Source organism: Pristiophorus japonicus, chromosome 3 (genome assembly GCF_044704955.1).
Source record: "Pristiophorus japonicus isolate sPriJap1 chromosome 3, sPriJap1.hap1, whole genome shotgun sequence".
In the NCBI taxonomy this organism is placed as follows: Eukaryota; Metazoa; Chordata; class Chondrichthyes; family Pristiophoridae; genus Pristiophorus; species Pristiophorus japonicus.
Genome location: NC_091979.1, coordinates 63928496 through 63941583, shown reverse-complemented (window position 1 = coordinate 63941583; position 13088 = coordinate 63928496). Strand labels below are relative to the sequence as shown.

The following is a 13088-nucleotide window of genomic DNA, read 5'->3' as shown; positions in this document are numbered from 1 at the left end:
ACTTAGGGCGGTCTTTGGCCAGGGACTCCCAGGTGTCAGTAGGGATGTTGCACTTTATCAGGGAGGCTTTGAGGGCGTCCTTGTAATGTTTCCTCTGCTCACCTTTGCCTCGTTTGCCGTGAAGGAGTTCCGAGTCGAGCGCTTGCTTTGGGAGTCTCATGTCTGGCATGCGAACAATATGGTCTGCCCAACGGAGCTGATCAAGTGTGGTCAGTGCTTCAATGCTGGAGATGTTGGCCTGGTCGAGGACGCTAATGTTGATGTGTCTGTCCTCCCAGGGGATTTGCAGGATCTTGCGGAGACATCGTTGGTGGTATTTCTCCAGTGACTTGAGGTGTCTACTGAACATGGTCCATGTCTCTGAGCCTTACAGGAAGGCGGGTATTACTACAGCCCTGTAGACCATGAGCTTGGTGGCAGTTTTGAGGGCCTGGTCTTCAAACACTCTTTTCCTCAGGTGGCCAAAGGCTGCACTAGCGCACTGGAGGCGGTGTTGAATCTCGTTTCAATGTCTGCTCTTGTTGATAAGAGGTTCCCTATGTATGAGAAATAGTCCACGTTGTCCAGGGCTGTGCCATGGATCTTGATGACTGGTGGGGGGGGGGGGGGCGGGGGGGGGGGAAGTGCTGTGTGGCGAGGACAGGCTGGTGGAGGACCAGGACCTTTGTCTTATGGATGTCTAGCGTAAGGCCCATGCTTTCGTAGGAGTCAGTAAATACGTCGACTATATCCTGGAGTTCAGCCTCTGTATCTGCACAGACGCAGGCGTTAAACCTGTACTGTAGCTCGATTACAGAGGTTGGGGTGGTCTTGGACCTGGCCTGGAGATGTCAAAGGTTGAACAGGTTCCCATTAGTTCTGTAGTTTAGTTCCACTCCAGCAGGGAGCTTGTTGACTGTGAGGTGGAGCATGGCATAGACATGAGAGAACATTAAAAAAAACTCATCGAGAAAAATTACTCGGGCACAGATCGCAGGGGGAAACCTTGAAAAAAATAAATACGCCAGAAAAAACGGCGCGCGTCAAAAAACGCCGCAAATAACCCGGGAAAATTGAACCCATAGAAATTTAAAACACAGAAGGAGACCATTTCAGGTCATTGTGTCCACGCCGACCGACCAAGAGCTACTCAGCCTAATCCCACTTCCCAGCTCGGTCCGAAGCCTTGCAGGTTACGGCACTTTAAGTGCACATCCAAGTATTTTTTTTTTAAATGTGGTGAGACTTTCTGCCTCTACCACCCTTTCAGGCAGAGCATTCCAGATCCCCAACACCCCCTGGGTGAAGAAATTTCCCCTCATATCTCCTCTAAAACTCCCCCCAATTATTTTAAATCTATGCCGCCTGGTTGTTGACCCCTCTGCCGAGAGAGACAGGTCCTTCCTATCCACTCTATCCAGGCCCCTCATAATTTTATACACTTCAATCAGGTCTCCCCTCAGCCCCCTCTGCTCCAAAGAAAACAGACCCAGCATCTCCAATCTTTCCTCATAGCCAAAATTCTCCAGTCCAAGCAACTTTCTTGTAAATTTCTTCGACACTGTCTCACATCCTTCCTGTAATGTGGTGACCAGAACTGCACTCAGTGCGGCCTAACCAGTGTTTTATACAGTTCAAGCATAACCTCCTTGCTCTTGTATTCCATGCCTTGACTAATAAAGGCAGGTATTCCATACGCCTTCTCATCTATCTAGCCTGCTACCTTCACGGATCTGTGGACCTGCACTCCAAGGTCACTTTGTTCCTCTACACTTGTCAGTGTCTTACCATTTAGTGTGTATTCCCTTGCCTTGTTAGACCTCTCCAAATGCATGACCTCACACTTTTCCGGATTGAATTTCATTGGCCACTGTTCTGCCCACCTGACCTGCACATTGATATCTTCCGGCAATCCGCAGCTTTCTTCTTCAATATCAACCACACAGCGGCGTTCCGGCCTATCGCTGTTGGAGTTGTCCATGAGGATCCTGACATTCCAGGTCCCGAAATTCATGTTAACAGAGTGGAAGATGCCCGTGCGTGAGTTCTTTTAACGTGGGCTGGCTGTTGCACATCGGCTACCACGCGGGCTTAGCTGAGCAAGGTCTTGGTCCAGTGGCAAGGGGGTCCAAGATGACTGGAGACCAGGCACTGCTGTATGAGCCTAGTTGCCGACGGCGAGATATTGGCTGCAAGCTCGGTGCTGAGTAGTGCCCTTGATGGTAGGTGGTCCGAGGTTTGGTTGGGGGCAGGCATTGGGCGGGTCAGTGGCCCACTGGAGTTCAGAGTGGAAGGTTACAGCCATGGTACTCACCAGTCAGAAGAGACCAGGTCACCAGTGGGGAAGGAGAGGCCCATTACAGACCCAATCCATGTCCGGACCAGTGTCAAACAGGGCTGCGACATCGCCCCAATACTTTTCTCAATCTTCTTTGCTGCCATGCTCGACCTCACAGTCAACAACCTCCCCGCTGGAGTGGAACTAAACTACAGAACCAGTGGGAACCTGTTCAACCTTCGCCGTCTCCAGGCCAGATCCAAGACTACCCCAGCCTCTGTCGTCGAGCTACAGTACGCGGACGACGCATGAGCCTGTGCACATACAGAGACTGAAATCTAGGACATAGTTGACTTATTTATTGAGACATATGAAAGCATGGGCCTTACGCTAAACATCCGTAAGACAAAGGTCGTCCAAAAGCCTGTCCTCGCCGCACAGCACTGCCCCCCAGTCATCAAGATCCATGGCATGGCCCTGGACAACATGGACCATTTCCCATACCTCGAAAGCCTCTTATCAACAAGAGCAGACATTGACGACGAGATTCAACACCGTTTCCAGTGCAGCCTTTGGCTGCCTGAGGAAAAGAGTGTTTGAAGACCAGGCCCTCAAAACTGCCACCAAGCTCATGGTCTACAGGGCTGTAGTAATACCTGCCCTCCTGTATGGCTCAGAGACATGTACCATGTACAGAAGACACCTCAAGTCGCTGGAGAAATACCACCAACAATGTCTCCGCAAGACCCTACAAATCCCCTGGGAGGACAGACACATCAACATTAGCGTTCTCGACCAGGCCAACATCCCCAGCATTTGAAGCACTGACCACATTTGATCAGTTCTGCTGGACAGGCCACATTGTCCGCAAGCCGGACACGAGACTTCCAGAGCAAGCATCCTACTTGGAACTCCTCACGGCAAATGAGCCAAGCGTGAGCAGAGGAAACGTTACAAGGACACCCTCAAAGCCTCCCTGATAAAGTGCAACATCCCCATTGACACCCAGGAGTCCCTGGCCAAAGACCACCCTAAGTGGAGGAAGTGCATCCGGGAGGGCGCTGAGCACCTCGAGTCTCATTGCCGAGAGCATGCAGAAATCAAGCACAGGAAGCAGAAAGAGCGTGCGGCAAACCTGTCCCACCCACCTTTTCCCTCAACGACTATCTGTCCCATCTGTGACAGGGACTGTGGTTCTCGTATTGGACTGTTCAACCATGTAACGACTCATTTTAAGAGTGGAAGCAAGTCTTCCTCGAGTCCCAGGGACTGCCTATGGTGATGGAATGATGATTTAGTGTCATCTGCAAACTTCTTAATTATACCATCAACATTCAAGTCCAAATCATTATATGCCATAAAAAGCAAGGGACCCAGTACTGAGCCCTGCTGAACCCCACTGGATACAGCCTTCCAGTCACAAAAACACCCATCAACCATTACCATTTGTTTCCTGCTATTGAGCCAATTTTGGATCCAACTTGCCACTTTGCCCTGGAGCCCTTGGGCTTTTACATTCGTGACCAGTCTGCCACGTGAGACCTTATCAAAAGCTTTGCTAAAATCTAGAAAACTACATCATACGCACTGTCCTAATCAATCCTCCTGGTTACCTCCTTGAAAAATTCAATCAAGTTAGTCAAACATGACCTTCCCTTAACAAATCCAAGTGACAAGACGCAGCAGATCATATTAAAGGGACATTCATATAACCCATGATGCTGCCCCTCATATTCACTGAGTCACGTAATGTTACACCGTACCTCGAGACTCGAGACCACTTCGTACTTTTAATATATATGACCAGAGGTTTGAGGGCCAATCTCCAGGAGACTTCAGTGATCATCGCTGCTCACTTACAACTCTCAGCATTGACAGCTATCCTCAGTTTTCTGTTATGTAGTCAATTCATGATATACTTTGCAATGTTTTTACTTTGTTCCAGGAGCTGCTCCTATAGTCAATAATCTTTGTTGTTTGCACATGTACCAGACTGTATAGAACTAAACATCAGGAGGAGAATGAATAGCAAAGATAAGAAATTTAATGATCATTTTCCCTGCAGAATTTCAGTGCGTACAGGCATCCTTAGTGCCAGCATGTCAGAAACACTGGACAATCACCTACCTGAAACAATTATAATTAGAAGCTTGCCATTGGGTTCCAGAAGGCTGTGGAAGTACTTGATGGAATCATGCACACTTTCTACGAAGTATAACATCTAGACAAGAAAACACACTGAGAAATACAAATATATTCTCATATAAGCTCCAACCTTATCTCAAAATTTATATAGTTTTGTGAATAAATATGAATGATATAAATTGTGAATTATTTTTCTCTGTGATACATGCCCCACAGAGTTTGAAGATACTGCCTTGAAATTCTGTTTGGGGCTAAGGTGTAATCCTGGCTGATTTCTGATCGGAGGGTCAGAAGATGGGTAGAACCTACTGAAGCCTGAATTGCGCTCTGTTTTTTCTGGTTTGCCATTTTCCCGTCCTGGGGAGGTATGGCCCCAGATGTAACCCCAGCGGTAATATATTAGTATGGATAAAGGATTGGCTAACTAACAGAGATCAGAGAGTCGGGATAAATGGTTCATTCTCTGGTTGGCAACCAGTAACTAGTGGGGTGCCGTAGGGATCAGTGCTCGGACCCCAACTATTTACAATCTATATTAACAACTTGGAAGAAGGAACTGAGTGTAACGTAGCCAAGTTTGCTGATGATACAAAGATGGGAAGAAAAGCAATGTGAGAGGAGGACACAAAAAATCTGCAAAAGGACATAGACAGGCTAAGTGATTGGGCAAAAATTTGGCAGATGGAATATAATGTTGGAAGGTGTGAGGTCATGCATTTTGGCAGAAAAAAAATCAAAGAGTAAGTTATTATTTAAATGGAGAAAGATTGCAAAGTGCCGCAGTACAGCGGGACCTGCGGTTACTTGTGCATGAAACACAAAAGGATAGTATGCTGGTACAGCAAGTGATCAGGAAGGCCAATGGTATCTTGGCCTTAATTGCAAAGGGGATGGAGTATAAAAGCAGGGAAGTCTTGCTACAGCTATACAAGGTTTTGGTGAGGCCACACCTGGAATACTGCATGCAGTTTTGGTTTCCATATTTACGAAAGGATATACTTGCTTTGGAGGCAGGTCAGACAAGGTTCACTAGGTTGATTCCAGGGGATGAGGGGGTTGACTTATGAGGAAAGGTTGATTAGGTTGGGCCTCTCCTCATTGGAGTTCAGAAGAATGAGAGGTGATCTTATTGAAACGTATAAGATTATAAGGAGGATGTTTCCACTGATGAGGGAGACTAGAACGAGAGAGCATGATCTTCGAATAAGGGGCTGCCCATTTAAAACAGAGATGAGGAGAAATTTCTTCTCTCAGAGGGTTGTAAAATCTGTGGAATTTGCTGCCTCAGAGAGCTGTGGAAGCTGAGCCATTGAATAAATTTAAGACAGAAATAGACAGTTTCTTCAACGATAAGGGGATAAAGGTTTATGGGGTGTGGGCGGGGAAGTGGAGCTGAGTCCATGATCAGATCAGTCATGATCTTATTGAATGGCAGAGCAGGCTCGAGGGGCCATATGGCCTCCTCCTGTTCCCATTTCTTATGTTCTTATGTTCTTAAGCTCTCATAGAAGCAATCAACTGCCAAAAAACCCCGTCCCCAATCTCCTGAAAGAGCTGAAGATTTAATTGATTTTCCTCCAGTGGGTCCTTTCAGGCCTACTCTCTGTCAATGGAGCAGCATAGCAATGCTCTGATATTCCAGTCTGCTGTCGGGGTCGGAATTCCTGGGACAATGAGGGGATCACTGTTTTAGCTACTCTGTAATGTGAAATAGCACTTCATGCTGCTAGTAAACAATCAGGCCCCAACTTTCCTGTCGGAATGATACGCCGGTGGAAGAGTAATGGAGCTGAACCCTTACAGCCAAATTATAGTGATAGTGCCATTTGAATATGCAAAGCAGGTGCACCACTCCAGTAAGAGTGCTTCAAGAGCACCTATCCTAAAGGAGACAGAGAATGCCAGGTGGTATTATTTTGAGCTTCATGAGTTCTGGGACTTTGCACGTTGTGAGGAAAGCTGAGAGCAGGCCCGAGCCTGTCGGAATCCTTTATAAAAGGACACATTGGGCAGAATTGCTAAGAACAATCTCCAAGCATTGCGTTGGTTGGGTGTCGAAGCTTTATTGCAACTGATCACACTCAAACTGAAAGTCCGAATCTTCCCCCACAAAACTGGGTGGGTTTGGGGTGTGGGGGCAGTTAAATTGTTAAAAATGGGATTTCTGACATGATCCCTCTACCATCCCATCCACTTCCAGCAGGGGCGGGACAGGGGCGTGGGCGACTAACCCGCTCCCATGGAGTGGTACGTCAACTTAAATATTATAATGAGGCTGGAAGCCTCATTTGTCACCTCCATTTTGAATTTAACTACATGTGGACGTGTATCACACAATTTATCAATCCCAGTAGTTAAACCGAGGTAGACACTGCTGCATCCAGGAGGTAAATATCTTTATACCAACCTCCTGGATCCATGGTCCCTACCTAACCCATTCCCTCCAATCGGCTTCCCAGGCCTCCAATCCCCACCATAAGGCCTCCCCCCATCCCCACCGACGACGGCCATAATCCGACGGTGGCTGGCCCCGATTCTCTCTTCCCCCCGCCGATCCTCCAAGCGCCCCCGCCCCTCCGCCTATGCTCCGCCCGACACCCCCCCTAGACCTGCCAATACCCCATCCCGCGACCCCAATGTCCTGATTGTCAATCCCCCGATTCTACCCTCTGCGATCCCATATCCTGGACCCCAGCTCCCCCCTCGATGTCTGACTGCTGTCCGCCGGCCACCCCCTCACATCTATAGGCATGCCCATCTCTCAATCTGGCTGGCTGCTCGTGGGAATCAGAGGCCTCATATGCAATTCAGGCGCTTCCGGTTTTCCTGCCCACTCCCAACTCGCCTCACTGGAGAAAATTCCAGCCAAAGTCTCTCCCAGTGTTTTTGGCAGGTATTTAGGGAGTGAAATCATAGAAACATAGAAATTTAAAGCACAGAAGGAGGCCATTTTGGACCATTGTATCCGCGCCGGCCGACCAAGAGCTACTCAGCCTAATCCCACTTTCCAGCACTTGGTCCGTAGCCCTGTAGGTTACGGCACTTTAAGTGCACATCCAAGTATTTTTTTAATGTGGTGAGGGTTTCTGCCTCTACCATCCTTTCAGGCAGTGAATTCCAGACCCTCACTACCCTCTGGGTGAAGAAATTTCTCCTCAAGTCTCATCAGAATCCCCCCAAATACTTTAAAGCTATGTCCCCGGTTTGTTGACCATTCTGCCAAGGGAAACAGGTCCTTCCTATCCACTCTATCCAGGCCTCTCATAATTTTATACACCTCAATCTGTTCTCCCTTCAGCCTCCTTTGTTCTAAAGAAAACAGAACCAGCTTCTCCAATCTTTCCTCATAGCCAAAATTCTCCAGTCCAGGCAACATTCTTGTAAATTTCCTCTGTACCCTTTCCAGTGCAATCACATCTTTCCTGTAATGTGGTGACCAGAACTGCACACAGTACTCCAGCTGTGGCCTAACCAGTGTTTTATACAGTTCAAGCACAACAGTCTTGCTCTTGTATTCCGTGCCTCGACTAATAAAGGCAAGTATTCCATATGCCGCCTTAACCTGGCCTGCTACCTTTAGGGATCTGTGGACCTGCACTCCAAGGTCCATTTGTTCTCTACTCTTTTCAGTGTCGTACCATTTAATGAGAATTCCCTTGCCTTGTTAGACCTCCCTAAATGCATTACCTCATTCAATCCAGATTGAATTCCATTTGCCACTGTACTGCCCATCTGACCAGTACATTGATATCTTCCTGCAATCCGCAGCTTTCTTCTTCATTATGAACCACACAACCTATTTTAGTGTCATCTGCAAACTTCTTAATCATACCCCCAACATTCAAGTCCAATCATTGATTTATACCACAAAAAGCAAGGGACCCAGCACTGAGCCCTGTGGGACCCCACTGGATTACAGGCTTACAGTCACAAAAACATCCGTCAACCATTACCCTCTGCTTTCTGCCTCTGAGCCAATTTTGAATCCAACTTGCCACTTTATCCTGGATCTCATGGGCTATTACTTTCGTGACCAGTCTGCCATGTGCGACCTTATCAAAAGCTTTGCTAAAATCCATATACACTGCATCATATACACTGCCCTCATCGAACCTTCTGGTTACCTCCTCGAAAAATTCAATCAAGTTAGTCAGACACGACCTTCCCTTAATAAATCCATGTTGACTGTCCTTGATTAATCCACGTCTTTCCAAATGAAGATTTATCCCGTCCCTCAGGAATTTTTCCAATAATTTTCCCACTACCGAGGTTAGGCTGACTGGCCTGTAATTTCTCAGTCGATCCCTTTCTCCCTTTTGAAACAAAGGTGCAACATTAGCAGTCCTCCAGTCCTCTGGTACCACACCTGTTTGCCAGAGAGGACTGGAAAATGATGGTCAGAGCCTCTGCTATTTCCTCTTTTGCTTCCTTTAACAGCCTGGGATACATTTCATTCGGTCCTGGGGATTTATCCACTTTCAAAGATGCTGAACCTCTTAATACTCCCTCTCTCACTATGTTTATCTCATCTAATATTTCACACTCCTCATCCCTCATTGCAAAGTTTGCATCACCACTCTCTTTTGTGAAAACAGATGCAAAGTATTCATTAATACCCACATCTTCTGCCTCCACACACAGATTTCCTTTTTGGTCTCTAATAGGCCCTACTCATTCTCTAGTTATCCTCTTGCTCTTAATGTATTTATCAAACATCTTTGGGTTTTCCCTGATTTTACTTGCCAACATTCTTTCATGCTCTCTCTTTGCTTTCCTGATATAATTTTTAATTGCACCCCTGCACTTCTTATACTCCTCCAGAGCCTCTGCAGTATTGATTTCTCAGAATTTGTCACCATCTTCCATTTTTTCTTCATCTTACCCTGTACGTCCCTTGACATCCAGGGGGCTCTAGATTTGTTAGCCCCGCCCTTTTTTACAGGAACATACTCGCTCTAAAATGCTCAGGGCTATTCCGGGAAGCCTTGACCTCCCACCGTCTTTTACATGTGGTGGGTTGGGACAGTAGCATGCACTGCAGACTAGCCTCATTAAGGGTTAAGGAAAATAGCTGCAGCTGTTTTTACAGGCCGAGATTTGATGGAAGATCTCCCCATCCCATTTTCCTCCACTTTCCACCGGAGGAATGCTTGAAATCTCATGGTAAAAGAAAGAAGAATGCATCCCATAATTGAGGAATTGGATTACAAGAGAACAATCTGAAAGAAACAACACTGATAGAAAATGCTGTCCAACGAAGTCAGTTTTATCTTATTTGCTGTCTCACAAATTTTTGGAACCACAAAGTGCACATATAATTTAAGAAGTAAAATTAAAGCAGAAGACCATTTTATTTTATGAAGCAACATTAGTAAATAACACAATGTAATGTATTTTCCTCCCAATTTCTCTCCCATCTTCTAAAGGCACTGATTTATACTGGGATAGATTTAGGTATCTTTCCTCCTTCATGACCTCTTTGACCAAACTTTGGTCCTCTGCTCTGCTATCTCCTTATCTCATTTGGTGTCATTATTTTTAATAACACTACTGTGAAGTGCATTGGGATGTTTTACAACATTAAAGGTGCTGTATAAAAACAAGTTGTTGTTGTTGCTGAGTTGTCTCCAACACAACATGACAGATGCTCGGGACCAATGACTGAAGTCTACAATCAGGCTACTCACACGCCTGTGTAGTCCCAGAGGTGTCAAGGGCAGACATGTCAAGGATGGGGAATAATTTTCCAGAAAAAAAAATGGCCAAGAATATTCTAAAAATGTCTCTGAAAGTGGCACAGTTAGGAATGTGATGTGTAGAACTGGGTTCACATCCAGCCCAGACTGATGGGGTGAATGTCTCCTCTGTCCGCTGGTTGTAAGGTGATCTTTAGCTGCTGTTACCTGGATCATGTGAATGAAATCAAACTTTTTGATCTCATTTCTTTCCTTGGCTTTCTTTTCATATTCTTTTGAGGTCATCTGGTTCCAAGTGAAGGAGATGTTAAGACTCTGACTCTTTTCTTTCACAAGTGCTGGGAGACGGGTAGAATTAGAAGGAATTAATTAAAGTAAATATAAACACAACTTTTGTTTGCTATTTCGTCATATGCAGTTTCTCGCAGTTCACATATAGACAGTTCATTACCGTCTGATTTTAAGAGAGCACATTGGTATGTTTGGTTTAGCTGAGGAAAAATAGCAGATATTTAAGGGCTGAAGCAATTTGTTCACACCTCAACATATCACAATTTATATTGAAAACCATTAATTTAATTATTTTATCAAATGGTACACATCAAGCAGAAAATTTGGTAGAAAGTGCTGGAATCTCTCACTAATTACATCAATAGATTTAAAAGAAATAGAAAAATTGAATCAGGCACAAGGTCCCCACCAGATTTTCCTTTGCCAGCCGCCTCGTTTTCACCTGAAAAACAGTCAACTGGCAGGTGAAAAACCCCCATTATTTTAGAGACCCACTGTCAGTATCTACCACCAGCTCATCAGGTATACTGCAGTGCTGGTCAGATAGTATAGTTAGAGACAGAATAAAGCTCCCTGTATTTTCCCCAACAAAATGCCTCCGGTCTCAGAAGAGACTCCCCAATTGCATTTCACACAGAACCCTTACAGGCAACAAACAGAAGACTTCCATCCCATTATTCTGGGATGAATCTGAACCCAAGGCCCAGAAATGTGTCCAACAGACTGTGCCACTCAATCACCCAAAAATTAGGTTAAGCGAATGGGCTCAGGTTTGGCAGATGGAATACAATGTCGGAAAATGTGAGGTCATCCACCTTGGGAAAAAAACAGTAAAAGGGAATATTATTTGAATGGGGAGAAATTACAACATGCTGCGGTGCAGAGGGACCTGGGGGTCCTTGTGCATGAATCCCAAAAAGTTAGTTTGCAGGTGGAGCAGGTAATCAGGAAGGCGAATGGAATGTTGGCCTTCATTGCAAGAGGGATGGAGTACAAAAGCAGGGAGATCCTGCTGCAACTGTATAGGGTATTGGTGAGGCCGCACCTGAAGTACTGCGTGCAGTTTTGGTCACCTTACTTAAGGAAGGATATACTAGCTTTGGAGTGGGTACAGAGACGATTCACTAGGCTGATTCCGGAGATGAGGGGGTTACCTTATGATGATAGATTGAGTAGACTGGGTCTTTACTCATTGGAGTTCAGAAGGATGAGGGGTGATCTTATATAAACATTTAAAATAATGAAAAGGATAGACAAGATAGAGGCAGAGAGGTTGTTTCCACTGGTCAGGGAGACTAGAACTAGAGGGTACAGCCTCAAAATACGGGGGAGCCAATTTAAAACCGAGTTGAGAAGGAATTTCTTCTCCCAGAGGGTTGTGAATCTGTGGAATTCTCTACCCAGGGAAGCAGTTGAGGCGAGCTCATTGAATGTATTCAAATCACAGATAGATAGATTTTTAACCAATAAGGGAATTAAGGGTTATGGGGAGCAGGCGGGTAAGTGGAGCCGAGTCCACGGCTAGATCAGCCATGATCTTGTTGAATGGCGGAGCAGGCTCGAGGGGCTAGATGGCCTACTCCTGTTCCTAATTCTTATGTTCTTATTAAATAATATTATTTACAAATACTTTCTTTGCTTCTGCTAAATTATTCCCCGTTTTTAATCTACCTTTCTTTGACACCGATTAGAACCATTGAATCAGACAGGACAGAAGAAGGAGACTATTCAACCCACCTTGCCTGTGCCAGCTCCTTGAAAATGCCATCCAACTAGTCTCACTCCCTTGCTATTTCTCCATAGCTCTGAAAATTGTTTCCTTTCCAAGTACATAGAATCATAGAATCGTCGAAAATTACGACACAGAAGGAGGCCATTCGGCCTATCGTGTCTGCGCCAGTCGAAAAACAGTTATCCAGCCTAATGCCACCTTCCAGCACTAGGTCCGTAGCCCTGTAGGTTACGGCTCTAAGTTCCTTTTGAATGTGATGAGGGTTTCTGCTCTACCATTCTTTCAGGTAGTGAGTTCCAGACTCCCACCACCCTCTGGGTGAAGAAATGTTTCCTCATCTCCCCTCTAATCCTTTGACCAACTACTTTAAAGCTATGTCCCATGATTAATGACCCCTCTGCTAAGGGAAATAGGACATTCCTATCCACTCTATCTCGGCCCCTCATAATTTTATAAATCTCAAATAAATCTCCCCTCAGCCTCCTCTGTTCCAATGAAAACAACACCAGCTGATCCAAACTTTCATCTTAGCTAAAGTTTTCCAGTCCTGGCAACATCCTCGTAAGCCTCCTCTGCACCCTTTCTAGTGCAATCACATCCTTCCTGTAATGTGGTGACCAGAATTGCACGCAGTACTCAAGCTGTGGCCTACCTGGTGTTGTATACTGTCCTAATATAACTTCCCTGCTCTTGTATTCTATGCCTCGGCTAATAAAGGAAAGCATTCCATATGTCTTTTTAACTACCTTATCAACCTGTCCTGCTACCTTTAAGGATCTGTGAACATATACTCCAAGGTCCCTTTAAATATCCTCCCATTTATTGTGTATTCCCTTGCCTTGTTGCCCTTCCCCAAATGCATTACCTCACATTTTCCGGATTGAATTCCATTTGCCACTTTTCTGCCCAACTGACCAGTTCATCAATATCTTCGTGCAATCTGCAGCTTTCCTCCTCACTGTCAACC

The 13088-nt window shown here is 45.6% G+C and overlaps 1 protein-coding gene across 1 annotated transcript in view; it reads right to left on the bottom strand.

Annotated features, from left to right (window-relative positions):
* Window positions 1–13088, bottom strand: part of LOC139253871 (histamine N-methyltransferase-like) — a 74905-nt gene that overhangs the window by 19138 nt on the left and 42679 nt on the right. Inside the window, exons 4-5 of the mRNA XM_070873600.1 lie at window positions 10306–10436; window positions 4385–4478 (exon numbers count right to left, since the gene is read on the bottom strand). Coding sequence (XP_070729701.1) covers window positions 4385–4478; window positions 10306–10436 — 225 coding nt within the window. The remainder of the gene's footprint in view (window positions 1–4384; window positions 4479–10305; window positions 10437–13088) is intronic.